General features: G+C 30.2%; 1 protein-coding gene across 3 annotated transcripts in view; it reads right to left on the bottom strand.

The window, feature by feature from the left end:
- Positions 1 to 14602, bottom strand: part of babo (TGF-beta receptor type-1 babo) — a 32195-nt gene that overhangs the window by 10834 nt on the left and 6759 nt on the right. Inside the window, exon 4 of one of the 3 annotated variants that reach the window (XM_014236033.3) lies at positions 13877 to 14019. The exons of 1 other annotated variant lie outside the window; for it this stretch is intronic. In XM_014236033.3, coding sequence (XP_014091508.1) covers positions 13877 to 14019 — 143 coding nt within the window. Of the gene's footprint in view, positions 1 to 8318; positions 8459 to 13876; positions 14020 to 14602 lie in introns of all 3 variants that reach the window. One more of the 3 variants, XM_014236034.3, reaches the window with a different exon arrangement.

Raw genomic sequence — 14602 nt, 5'->3', positions numbered from 1 at the left:
ACTTTGAACTTGGCCACTTGGTATTTTGTTTTTTAACCAACGGTGCGCATTTTGGTCTAAAGAATGCAGAAGTTTATAAATAATACAAACATATATATGCATATATCTATATAGAGGTAACTGAATGACGCACCGGGGCAACGTAAGTAAAAAACGAAATATGAGCTCTTCACATACATACAAACAATACATATGCATATATGTATGCCTACAAGGAGTGCCTGCTTGAGGGCGAGTAATTAAGACATCCATACAAATACATTTCCGACACATACAGCCAGTTATGCAGCTGGAGCGGCGGGGTTGAGTGTGCATGGTGGTTGACACTTTTATTGTTTCCAAAGCAGCCAGACTGCCCCCAATGGTATGAACAAATGCAACGGTCGACCCGTTTACCACCCAAACGCTGTCTCATTGACGCTTGCGCCCAGACAGCCTTGTAGACGGTTCTAAAAAAAAAAAGTGTTGGAAAAAAAAATTTTAAATAAAAGGGTTGCCGACGCCAGCTACAACACTTGAGGCTCAACGCTAAAGATGTCTGCTCCACTTGCTGAAGTTGTTCAACAACAACAACAAAAACAGTAACGGCGACATGCCGATTCATGGTTTTAAGCGCACCGCAGCCGGTGCATTACAACAACCACATGCACACACACATAATATTTGCTTTTTCTTTGCTCTTCACTAAATAAAGCCATGTCTGACTTCTTTATCCGTCAAGCCGAGCTGTCGACGCCTGCCTACTAAGCGCACAAAAATGCTGACGAACCACTGTCTGCTGAAGGTATGGCGCACATAGAAAGGAGAGTGTGTTTTTGTAGCGTAAATAAAGCGCGCCATGTATTGGTACATAGGCCCGATTGAAAGGCTGAAAGGCAAGAAACAGAACTCACAGGCAAAGCAAAGTTCATTAGAACTTGAAAAAGGCGAGAAATCAGCAACAAACAAACCAACGCGCTTACAAATTGGAAAGGCGCCACTGCACTTTCTAAAGAAACAGAAACAGAAACAGCTGAGCGCATTGCACTACAGTCATGGACACATAAATAGGCACACTTGTTGGGGGGGCGGTTTGGTTGGATGGCTTTGCGTTTGTGCTGTGACGCACAGCTAGTGCCACATAGTTGGATGTGAGCGTGTCTGTGTGTGTGTGTGTGTGCGTTGTGGTATACGAGCGACCTAACGTCGTCGTTATCTGAATGAAACGTTGCATGAATGAATGAAGAAATGAAAAGTCGACGAAAATTGCGAGAAGGAAGAGTTGGACGGAGTCGCAAGCGCAAAATAAAGGCGCACATAATTAATAGTGGGTGGGAGGGTGTTAAAACACACTCGGTTATAATGAAATGAAGTTGCACCGTGGAAGCCCAATAAGTCCAGGTGGAATCAATTAATGCGTGTCTGCTTATATTGATTTTAGCAAGTAATAAATTATAGTTTAAAAAAACTAAATAAAAAAAAAACAATCTTTAAAGGAATTTTTAAACCTCCTCCTATAAAGCTCTTCCCTATCATCTAATTTCTGAAAATTAATGCTTATGGCGCATTTATTTCGCCACTTATCGCACTTTTAGTATATTTTGACATAGCTGTTGTATGGGAAGTGGGCGTGGTTATTATCTGATTTTGCCCATTTTCATAGCGTATGAAAAAGGGCTAAAAGGACTTCCTCTCAGCAAATTTGGTTGCTTTAGCGGTTTAGAAGATATATATATTACACCATTTAGGGGCGGGGTTACGCCCACCTTTACAGTAATAGGAAACTGTTATAAAAAAAATTTTACTTCAAATAAATAGATAATATGTATCTCCAAATATTGGAAATCTTTGCACATAACCTCAAAAACCCAATAGGAATTTAAGCGAAGAGAAATATTAGAAACTAGAGGCAGTAAACTATGATAATCTGATTAATTTCACTTAAAGTTAATGATAAGAATAAAAAAATAAAAAAAATTAATTATCATTTGAGTCTCGAAGCCTAATTCTGAGAAATTAGGGTAACAATAAAATATAGTTAAGGCAGATGTTTATATTTTTTCTTAAATCCAAACTAATCACTCTAACAGTTAATTGGAGTTATGCGAGTCTCGAAATTTCATATAATAGTAAAATATAGTTAAGGCAAATGTTTATATTTTTAACAATCAACCCCCAAAACAGCTCCTTTTTTTTGATAGTGATCATATATTTTTACTTAAATAATCACCGTAACTGATAATTGGAGTTATTCGAGTATCGAAGTTTCATGGATTGATAAAATATAGTTAAGCATGTGTTTATATTTTTTAGGAAAGTCAAAGTAATGATAATTGCCGTTTTTTGGCACATTCGAGTCTGGAAATTGTATTCTGTTCATTAAAACTCAAAATAATCTCGTTTACTGTTAATTGGAGTTAAAAATAATAATCATCTTAACTAATATTCGATAAATTTTTTCGAGACTCGAAGTTGTGCTTTAACTGAAACACAGTTTCCAGAACTTCTCAGAAACCGAAAATAATCGCTTTGATAGATTATTGGAATTTTTGCTGTCAAATTATTCCATTCTTAAAGTTGTGTTTTAAATCAAACGCCAACTCGGTGTAGCAAACTTCCAGTTATAATTAAATATAGTATGCTGTTTTTAATTTTACTAAAACCCAAAATAAGCCGTTAACTGTTAATTGGAGTTATTCGAATATCAAATATATTCATGTTATCATAAAATAAAGATAAATCTCATGTTTATACTTTATCTAACCAAATAGTCAACCTAACTGAATTAAAAATCGAATCTGGGAACTTGTGTCAAAACGAACTGCGAGTCGAAGCCTTCATATTCGTATATCTGCACTAAACGTCAATATAATCAACTTAGCTCAAATGAACTTACGCCACACTTTATCAAATTTCCGGGAATTATGATATTTTTATTACCGTTACGAGCCATAAAACCGCTTATAAAACGCACAATTTAAAACTTAGTAAGCTTTGAAAACTAAAAAAAAATAAATACAAAATTTCTATAAATACAATAAAACAGCATAAACGTATTTAAACAAAGAAATCTGCTAGTTTTTCACAAAGAAAATCACATTTAGTTATCACATTTAATCTCACACAACAGTGGGGAATAAATAATAAAACTATTTTATAATAGGCACTTGGAATACAGATAGAAAACTAAAAACAATAACAAATACTATTTACCGCAAGTATTATTATGATTTCACTACACGCCCAACAATTGGCACTGATAAGCGCCCGATCAGGCTAGGGGGACTTTCATTGTTATCAACCGCCCCTTGGACGTCACAAATAACAGAATGCAGTGCGTTTACATGTATTCACTCATCATTTAAATTATTTCTACTATAGTAAGAAATAAAAAATAAAACGAAAAAGTATGAAACGCCTGTGAGTGTGGTGAACTTGTTGATAGTGGTGTTGGTACAGTCTCAACGAGGAAGATTAAGCAACTAAAAGTTTTACTAAGAGTTAGTAAACAAAATATTTCGAAACTCTATGAAATGTGTATATAAATACATACAGACTGCTGAAAACCAACTATAATAAGTGTGCGTGTGTGTCAGAGAAATATTTATTTATTTACAAATTGATATTGATTTAAAAAATTTTAACTAGACAAGTGACACTTTAGCGACGCTAATCACCAGACGATGAGCACTAAACCCGGCCACACAAAACAAACAAACAAAATAAATATATAAATAAAGAGCACGGAAAACTTTTAATAGGTGAATGAGATTATTTTATTAAATGCATTTAGTGGGTGAAAAATAATACACAAAACTAAATTTTTTTTTTAAATTTTTTTTTTTTAATTCCAAAAAAAATTTAATTTAAAAATATATAAAAATTGTTTAAGAATAATATTTACATAAAAATATTTGAAAAATTATAAACAGATATTTGTTTTTTTTTAAATAATAAATAATTAGTTAAATTTTTTAGACTTACGGCACTATTGTACACTTTTTTTAATAAGCATTCTAGAAAATAAAACATTTCTAAAAACACCTGATGGTGTTCCTCGACACGTTTCACTTGTAAATTAGAAAACGAGAACAACAACGCGTACTTAATAAACCAAGTATTTGTTAACAATACACAGTTCCACCATCTGTAATTGACTTTTCATTTCATTTCATGATTTACAGCACTAATCACCTAAACTTAATCATAAGATCGCAATACTTGTATACATATAGCATAAACTGCTGATTTCTAGTTGGAGATCAGAAAGTTCAACAGCATGCTTGAAGTCTTTTCAGCAGTCTTATCTTTTATATGATTTTTCCTTGTTGTTGCTGGCCTTATTTTAGCTGAACTAAGTATGTTCTTGTTATACATCGGTGTCTGTTGATTGGCATATTGACGGTTTTATGATAGATTGAGATGAATATCGAAATTCAAATATTTCAAAAAAAAGAAACATTTTGAGAAAGCATTTTTAAATATATATGTTTCGAATGCCAATCCAGCCCGGAATTTCACATATACTCCTCAATTTAGAGGAACACGTTTCAAAATAGTAAAGAGAAAAAGTAAGGAACTGGCTAGTAAAAACAAAGTTTGACGGTCCTTATACAAGCCAATCTCAAAACACATGGAGCACATATGTATGTATAATTAAAACAGAATATGCGCGAACTTTTGACATTATCTAATTACTGAACATAATAGCTCACTATATGATCGATATACTTTCTTTTTTGCTGACTAAGATCCTACATATTTACATATAAATGTTGCAAACTATTTTAAATTCGTCTGAAGACAGTTCCTTTTTGTTCTATTAAGAAGCCTAAGAAAAAATACCTTATAAAAATCGTATTTTAATTCTGAAATCCCAAAAGAATATTTTACAATTATATTCTGAAGTTCGAGATCATTTTCGTAGAACCAAGTATTTGATTGGACTTTATAAAACTTGTATTCGAGACTATTTGCATCTGAAATGTTCGATTCCTTAACACAGAAAGCATCTACACTCTAGAAAAATAAAAACATAGATAAAACATGAAATAATATCGTTTTCCTTTTGGTTGAGCGATAATGAAGTATAGAACTTAAACTTCTCGGTACCTTATGGCTATGAGAGACGCGGTCTTTTGCTAAATTAAGCCGTCACAGATTTATAAAAACATTTTTTCAATACTATTTCTATTAATTTCAGTAGAAAACTATTTTTATATGCAGTGGCTCAAAATTACTTGTTTAAAAGCATGAAATCGCTTTTAGTTCATGATGAAATAATAACATCTCAGCATGACTTAAGTTTACTGTTCTAATTTAAGAAACGACGTCACTATATTAAATCTCATATTTCTTTTATCAGTAATTTTTCCAAGGATATGTTAAATAAAAGAGAAAAAAGGTGCTTTATCGCTAAAAATATCAACAGTGAACTTTTGTATGTCCCAGTAATTGCACTAAATCAATAAAAGGAAAACTTGTTACCACAATAAAAAAAAACAAATGAGGCAACGACATAAGACTAAATATCAAACAAAAGAAACGAAAAACTAAAAATGATTTGTATGTATTGAAATAACACAAATTGCAAGAATAAGCAAACAAAGGACTATGAAGTAACTGAGAAATATGTAAAAGAGAATGAGATAAGAATGGAAACACGATATTTATACCATATTTAAAGCTAAAATAGTGGAATAGTAATAAATATATAAAAACGAAAAAGATGATAAATAGCAGACACTATTAAATTTCTGTACGCGTGAGAACACATAATTTAGGTTCCAAATCCTTAGAGAATTTAGTTATATATACCATAAAAAAAGTTATACTGTAGTTTTTCCCTTTTTGACGCATAAATTATACCACAAATTTGACGAATAGCGTGAAAAACGAAAAAAAAAAGATTAAAAAAAAACGAAAATCACACGACAAAACCCAGGTATGGGAAGAAAACACAAAGGATATAAATAACGCCTGACAACAAGTAATAGAAATTATAACTGCGGACGAAAATATCAACAGTAATAATGCCGGAAAACATCATATACTTGTATGACAATGAAATGAACTGACTCAGCTGACTTTGTGTGAAGAAACAAATGGGATGATGGTGAAATAATGACTCAAATTATACTTTACGACGAATAAGAAACATACAGGAGAAAGTTGGAGGGTTAGAAGCAACGTCAATATTGTGCTGAAAGTGAAATTGGTCACCCTTGGCACAAAATTATACTATGAGAAAATAATGGTATGATTTAACGTTTGACCGCTTGATGGATGACACATAGTTTAGTTCTGTTGGCAGAATGAGAATTTAGACAATTATTGCAAAGAAAAATAAGAAATAAAAGTTGCACCGAAGCTATAAGACCTTTTAAAAATACAAAAAATGCCATACAATAACTTGATTTTGATCGGTGAGTTTGTATGGCAGCCATATACTATATTGGTCTGATCTGAACAATTTCTGCGCAGATTGTACCGTTACTGCGGACATTAATCCATGCTTAATATCAAATAAAAAAGTGAGCGACCAGTTAGTATGGCAGCATGTGGCTTAGTGATCCGATATCGGTGGTTCTAATACATGATGAGCAACTTCTTGAGAAAAAAGTGACAGACAGACAAACGGACATGGCTAAATCGTCGTAGCAAGCTCACTGACCATTTATATATATATTTTATAGGGTCTCCGACTTTGGCTTCTGAATGTTACAAACTTCTTGGCAAACTTAATAAACCCTGTTTAGGGCATTTTAAACATGGTACTGAACTGAAAGGGTGATCATTTTCATAGGTATATTTTTCACTTCAGTATTTAGTAAGTAAAAAATATGAATTGAAGCTTTAAATTGAGTTTTTTCAGATTTTTCTAAACTTTTATTTAAATAAAAGCTCATAAAGCTGCAATTATTTTTTTTATTTCAATATTGTTCATGCTTTTATGATTTTTCATCATTTATCATGTAAACTTTCAAAAAACGCTAGTTTAAGCTTTCGCCTAAATGAAAGCTCACTTCAGGTACTTTAAATGTTTCAATTAATGTTTCACAAGTAAAACATATCAGAATCAAAGCTGTTATTTAAGCTTTCTGCAGCTTACACAAGTGAAAGCTTACAGCGAGCTTTAAAACTTATACGAAAATTAAAGCAGTATCGGTAAAATAAGTTTAGAAGTTTAAATTAGATAATTGACCAATAGCTTAGAAAATATATAGTAATTTTATTATATATACACATAGATGAGTAAAACAAAATATTATTATATGTAGTATGTAATGAGTAACATAAGAAATGAAAAAATGTGCAACTTCCGAGCTTCGCAACTAGTGAAAGCACAAATGAAAGCTCAAGTTTTAATTATTGTTGAGAAAACGAATATGTATGCCATGTCTAGCATACACAAACACCAAACGATTCTTATTGAAAATATAGTTTAATAAGCTACACTTTAAACTCTAGAGTATATGTTTTCACCAAAACTTTCACAATATATACTTTTTTATACACCATATACAATTTTCAGTGACTCTGAACCACAAAAAATATCACAGAAATCCAAGCAAATACCCCAAAATTTAATAAAGTATGTAATTCAGTGGTTTCAAAGACACAAATAGACAGTGTACCAGCTTAAAAGAGTTTGTAGACAGTAAACTTACTTAAAATTGTGTGATTATAACGCTGACAAATGTGAGCTAGTTAATGAGTTATGTATGATAATAATGATACATATGAGGTTTAAGAGTTGTACAGGTTTACAAAAATAATACGCCGAAAACACCAAGCGAACACATGTGACGAGGACCACAACGACGCTGGGCGAGTGAAAAACAAAGTATGTAAGATTCTTCGCATCCTGCTTTGCTTTGAAACGAAACTATGCAGTTTTCGGGGACAAAATGAGCTTTTAATTTCGTTTAAAGTTTTTATATGTTGTGCTCTTGTTTTAGAGTTTATGTGTAAGTGACGCAACAAAAGGATATGGTTGCCTTAATATGGAGGTAGGTACATAAATGACGCACGAGGGATATGTTTGACCTTAATGAATATTATAGTATATGTATGTATTTAGCAAAATTTTTTAAATAAAATTTTCATGATTATTGTGATACATACATCAATGACAATTTGGAACTACTTAAAGTGTGGCAATAAATATCGGTATATATGCATTTAATGTAATGTGGAAGATAATTTCGTGGGATGAAAATGTTTTGACGTCACAAAATTGCCGTTACACTGAATTTGTTTGCATGATACTCAAACGTTGCTATATACTGTTTACTTTTTTTTGTTGTTTTTGCATAGTTATATTGTTGGACGCTCACCTGCAGTCGGCAGATTTATTGAGAAATTGCGCTTCGTATTGCAAAAATCATTATGGCAACACTTCGTGGCGTATGTGGGGGCAATCTCATGACACCAAGCCGGATCATTAGGCGGTAGATTGTTCTCTGAGCCCATACATCTAAAGCAATAGGTGTGTATTTTATACCAGCAGGTGTTTTTTGTTAATAGCAGTGGTGTGGTGGTAGTGATGTGTTGTTGTTGGTTTGGTGTTTGCAGTAAGGTACGTTAAGTTGTAGGTTGCGTTGACGTAGGCGGCCGTTGGTAATAGCGTAAAAACGTTGCAATGTGGGCGTGGTGGTAGGTGGTGTACATGTGTGCAAAGGTGGCAGTTTAAATTAGTACAAACGTGCAATTTTTTATTTTTATTTTTGTTGATATTTTTTTCATTTTTTAATTCTGGCCTATTTTAAAAATGTTTCAGCTTAAGTATTTAGCAAGTTGAACTAGCAAAAAATGAGCAGATAGGGGGTAACTGAAGGCGCAGCAGCATTAAAACTATAAACTACATAAATAAAACTAAAAATCAAATAATAAATTACAATAACAACAACTACAGCAGCAGCAAAAGCGTCCAGAAACACCCGTACGCAATAGTTTTGGCTAACCACGTAGCATATTTCTGATAGTCTACACCTATTTAAACTTGCACTGCTTACATATACATATGTTCGCTTTATGCGCACGCCTCTGCTATGCATTTCACTTTCGCTACATACATACATACATACGCTGACGTCAATTTTGATTTCAATTTGCGCAACAAAAAGCCGGTAAACAAAATATATATGCAAATACGTAAATGCGAAAAACTCAAAATGCAAAAGGAGCGAAGAAAACACCGTTCATACAAAAATGCAAGCACAGCGCAAGGCATGAAAATCAATATATCTAGGTATGTATGTATGGCGCGTGAGCCTACCCCAATGTTGAATATGTTACGCATACGCGGTGTACGCCAGGACGGCATGAACGGAGGAGAAAAATGGCTACAACAACGCTTGCAGCCATAATTACACAAACACACAGGTAACATAAACGCCAGCATATATGTACATACACAAACATAAGTATATGTATATGTATGTAAGTATTTATATAGTTGAGACCGCCGACAGCCTTGGAGAGAGCAAGGCACAGTGCCAAGACCATGACTGTCTAGTGGCTGGCTGCCTGCCTAGCTCACTGCATGTCTAACTGACACGCTCCAAACGAGGGTGGTTTGACCGCAACAGCCTGCAACAACACAAACAACAGCTTGCAACAACAATAACAACAACAACAACAAAAAACAACATTGCGATGCAAAACATAAATAATATATATTGCAATATGTCGTAAACTGTTCGCTGTTGTTGTTGCTGCTGCTGGCGATGATATTGGCAGCTGGATTGGTTACATCGTTGTTGGTGGCAGTTTAGTGTACACTTGCGAGCACCTCAAATACTCATCGCGTTTAGTTAGTCTGAAGTGGCCGTCGATGCTTTGCTTGCAACGGCATTTGCTTATCAAGCTTACACATGCATTTCAGCGCACAGATAACGGCACAAGCCGTTCGGGTTTTAGATTGTCGCATTTATGAAAACTTATAGGCTTTATAAAACTTTTGAAAATTAATCCAAGTTCTACTCAAATTGTATTAAGAAAAGCTCACTTATTTTTATCACTATGAAGTGAAGACACACAATGCACACACGCCAAGCAATTTATAAAGAAAAAAAAGATTGTAAATAATTCCGGGTACTTTTCCATTATTTTTAGAACTTATCCTGATATGGTATGACACACTTTAATTGCCTGCTAATTATACAACTAACACTATATTTTGGATCAAGAGGATCAACGGTGTTTATATGAATGTATGAGCTTTAGTGAAAAGCAAATTGTAGGCAAAAAAGTTTATAAACCATAACCTCAAAGCTAAAGATTTATAAGGTGTAGCATAAAGAAAGTCATTATTTATCCAATAGATGCCTTTAGTAATCTCGTTTTAATAAAACCGCCTTAGCATGTCTACAATGGCAATTATATTATTGCGAAAGCACTCACTTAAAAAAATCATAGATAGATTGTGAAAGCTTGAATGAAAGCTGCTGTTAAAGTCTGAGTGAAAGTTAACTTTAAAGCTTTTTGTAACATATGTATATTCGGATTGAGCTGTTATATTTTTCGGAACACACATTTAAATTAGAAGTTTTTTAGAAAGTCTTAAGAAAACGTGTTCTATGAATTGAAAACAGTGAATTGGAACCATATGTTTCAATTTTCTTCAGCAAAAAACCCAAACTATTGTATTTTTTTAGATCTAAAAGAAAAGTTTATCAGCAAAAGTATCACAAAGTTAAAACAAAAAAAAAACAATATTCAGAGCATTAAAAAGCTTAAAGCTTAACTTAGCTTGAATGTAAACTCATTTTACAAACAAATTTATAATCAGGTTCAGATAAAACTTGGAAGAATATTTCAAGAAAACTTAAGTGAAAGCTCCAAAGCTTTTTACTTCATACATAGTATGTATGTTTGTATGTTGCAAAAGCATAATTTAAAGCTTTCATACGATATTTCGACTTTCATCATATTTTTATCCATTTAGTAAAAACTTAAAAATCGGAGAAGTAAGAAAGATATTTGTATTATATTTTGCGAGTTTTTATGAATAATTTTTTTACTACTCAACAAAGTTTTTTTTTTTAATTTTGTATGTATGTATAAATTATTTTATATAAAATAATTAATAATATGGAACTATAGACCCAGTCAAGAAGAAAGATCTTTTTTTGAAAACTAAGTACTCATTTATTTACTTTTGGGCAGAAGAAAATGTCAAAAAAAAAACTGTTTTAAAATTTGTTGCACACAATTTGCAAATGGCTTGTTATTCTAAAATATAAATATAAATATATTTTTGTATTATAGTAATAATTTGCATATACAAACGTGATTGTATATAGATTTAGAGTATATGTATGCATTACTGTTTATTATTCGATACTATTTGTTGTTTGTACTGCATTATTAAAACCACAACCAGTTACAAATGTAGTTATGCATTTACTATAAAGAAAGATATATTCTACTTAAATAGGTTATTTATATGCAAAGAGCAATACTACACAGCTAATCGGTTATAGCCAATTCAACCCAAATATAGGCAGAGCACAAAGGGATGCAGTAAGTTAAATATTTTGTAAATATGTATGTATGTATTCAATAATCAAACATAACATATGTACATATACATTAATGCATTGGTTATAACTGTATGTAAGAATATTTCAAATCACTGCTATTATTTAGTATATATGTAAGTAACGGAACATGCTAGAACTGCATTAGCATTACCAAACTACAGTGCGGCATATATTAGATAATTTCTGAAGAAAAATTGTTGTAATGCACAAAGTTAGAGTGTGAGTGTATTTGTTTTTGAGCTGGTGTTAAAAAATGTGCAAAAATAATTAAAAGTGGTTTAATTAGCTATAATACAAAGAAACCGTTAGCACAAACCCCAAAAAGAAATAATTTTTAATTTACTGCATGTTTGAAAAATTAAAAACAAAATATTTTAAAAATATAAAAAAAAAATATTGGAAAAATTAAAAAAAAAAATTTTTAGATATGTATGTACCTATATTGGAAAAACTTATGAAAAAAATAAGGGATAAGTTAAAATAATATTTTTAATATTCTTTAAGAAAAAAATGTGTATTTTGTACTGCATATGTATATAAAAATATATTATTTCAAAAATCAAAAATATATATATTATTTAACAAATATATATACAATATACATAATTGCCATTGTATATTTATTTTTATATATTATATAATATATATTATATTTAAAAAAAAAATATTAAAAAATAAATATTAAAAAAAAAAATACTAAAAAAAAATATTTAAAAAAATATATTTAAAAATCAAAAAACTATATTTAAAACTTAAAAAAGTATATTGAAGAAATTAAAAAACATTCCAAAAAAGTTTTAGATTAGAACAAAAAATGTATTTTAGATTAAAATACATGTACGTATGTATATTTGAAAAAAATATTTATATATTTATAAATTAAAACAAAAGAAATTATTTTAAAAAAAAGTATTGGAAATACACATATACTGTAAAATACACATATAAAAAATTTATTATTTAAAAAAATATATAGAATATTTTAAAAAGATATATATAATATTTTAAAAAAATTATATATTATTTAGAAAAAATTATATTAAAAAAAATTTTTTATTAAAAAAATATATTTAAAAATATTGGAAAAATTAAAAAAACACTCCAAAAAAGTTGTAGAATCAAAAAATTTTTAGTTTAAATTAAAAAACATGTATGTACCTATATTTGAAAATTAAAAAAAAAATTTTAATATTAAATGAAAAATAAATTATTTAAAAAAAAGTATTGGAAAAAAAAAATTATTTAAAAAAAATTTAAAAAACATAAAATTAAAGTTAAAAAATAAGTATTCTTTATTTTAAAAAATACATTATTTACCATAAAACGAATATTTAAAAAATATTACTAAGAAAACATAATTTAAAAAAATTTTAGTTTAAAAATATATTATATTTGAAAATTAAAAGAAAAATGAAGTACTTGAAAATTAAATAAATTATTGAAAAAATTAAAAAAAAGTTATCAAAAACTAGATATTATTAAAAAAAAGTATTTATTTATTTAAAAAATTATTTGGGTAAAATAAAAAAAATTTTTTTAGATAATTAAAAAAAAAAATCAAAAACTAGATATTATTAAAAAGAGGTATTTATTTATTTTAAAAAAATATTTGGAAATTTTTATTTATAAAAAAATTATATTTTAATAAAATATAAAAATTAAAAAAAAAATTGTATTCATAAGTGGAGCGTGCAAAATCAGCGTGTGTGTGTGTGTGTACTGGTGGGTGCGAATAAAGAATTAAAAGTGGGCTTACAGTTGATAGGTAACTGTAAAATCAAAGTAAACCAGAAGTACAAAATATTTATGGCAGATTCAAAATCAATGCTTGAAACAAATAAAATAATTGAGCTCGTTACCAAGAAACAAACTAATAAAAAGAGTCGTATTAAGTGGCGAAAGTGCGTGCGTGCGTATTTGTGTTCACGTGCGTGTGTGTGTATGTGTGTGTGCGCAGTGGCTGCACGTGTGCTTTGTAATACAGTGCAAAAAATAAGTAACTAAAAAAAAATATTTACTACATTTAAACTAATAATTGTGAATGAAAAATATAAAATAAGCAATAAACCGTTGTTGCGCAATTAAAACCCCACTAAATAATATTACGAAATTAAAAAATTATTTAAAAAACTTGTAAGTTGCAAGGTAAGTGACAGTGTAGTGAATAATTTTAATTATATATCAAAAAAAATGTTGTGTACTGCTTGCATTCCGTTTAAAAAATTACGCTAGTAATAAAATACTTTTGAAAAAAACGATAAGGAGTAGTAAATATATAGTAGCATTAACTAATAGTGAGTGTAGTAGTAAGAGTAGTATGTGGGTAAGTGATGTAGCCTTTGCCGTACCTGTCCCAAAACTCAATTTCAATAGTTCATTTTTATTGCAGAAGTCGACACTACAACATTGAACTATATAGACGTTCTTTTTCTCACGGCTAGTCAGGCATTCGAGCGGTTCACGCTGCAGATCATACTTCTTTTCTAGGCACCTATGTGCATTGTACAAATACAACAACGCATTTGGTTGCCATTATTTGAGTTGTTGTTGTATTTTTTACGAGGAATTAAAACATTATTCGAAAATAAAACAATTAGTAGTACTAGTAAACAGATATTTTTTTTAAATACAAATTCAAATCAATGTTTTTTGTTTTTTTTTTTTTGTTTTTTAGTATAGAAATTTTCGAGCAGTAAGAATTTGGTTAGTTCAAACTTTTTCAAAACAATAAAAATAAAAGCAAAATTTTAAAATATAACAATATAGATAGTTTTTGAATTAATTTAGTTGCTAGTTTAGTATTTCATTGAACGCAAAACAGAAAAAAAAAACAGAAAAAGGTTTTCAAACAATAATTTGTAGAGAACAAGAAACGATGCTCAACGCAGCAGCGTAGAATTACTTGTTTAGTAGGCGCTTGGGCGGGCAAATAACGTTCGTAAAACGAGACATAACAAATGTTGTTGGTTGGTGGGTGGGGAAAAATGGTGAAAAGAACATCACAAAACAGGCATGTATAAAATTAGCAGCGGCAGCCAATGAAATTTTTTAATTTCAATTAGAAAATGCGCTTT

The sequence above is a fragment of the Bactrocera oleae genome, chromosome 4 (genome assembly GCF_042242935.1).
Source record: "Bactrocera oleae isolate idBacOlea1 chromosome 4, idBacOlea1, whole genome shotgun sequence".
NCBI lineage: Eukaryota > Metazoa > Arthropoda > Insecta > Diptera > Tephritidae > Bactrocera > Bactrocera oleae.
Note: the sequence above shows the minus strand (reverse complement) of the source record. Positions and strands in the feature narration are given on the sequence as shown.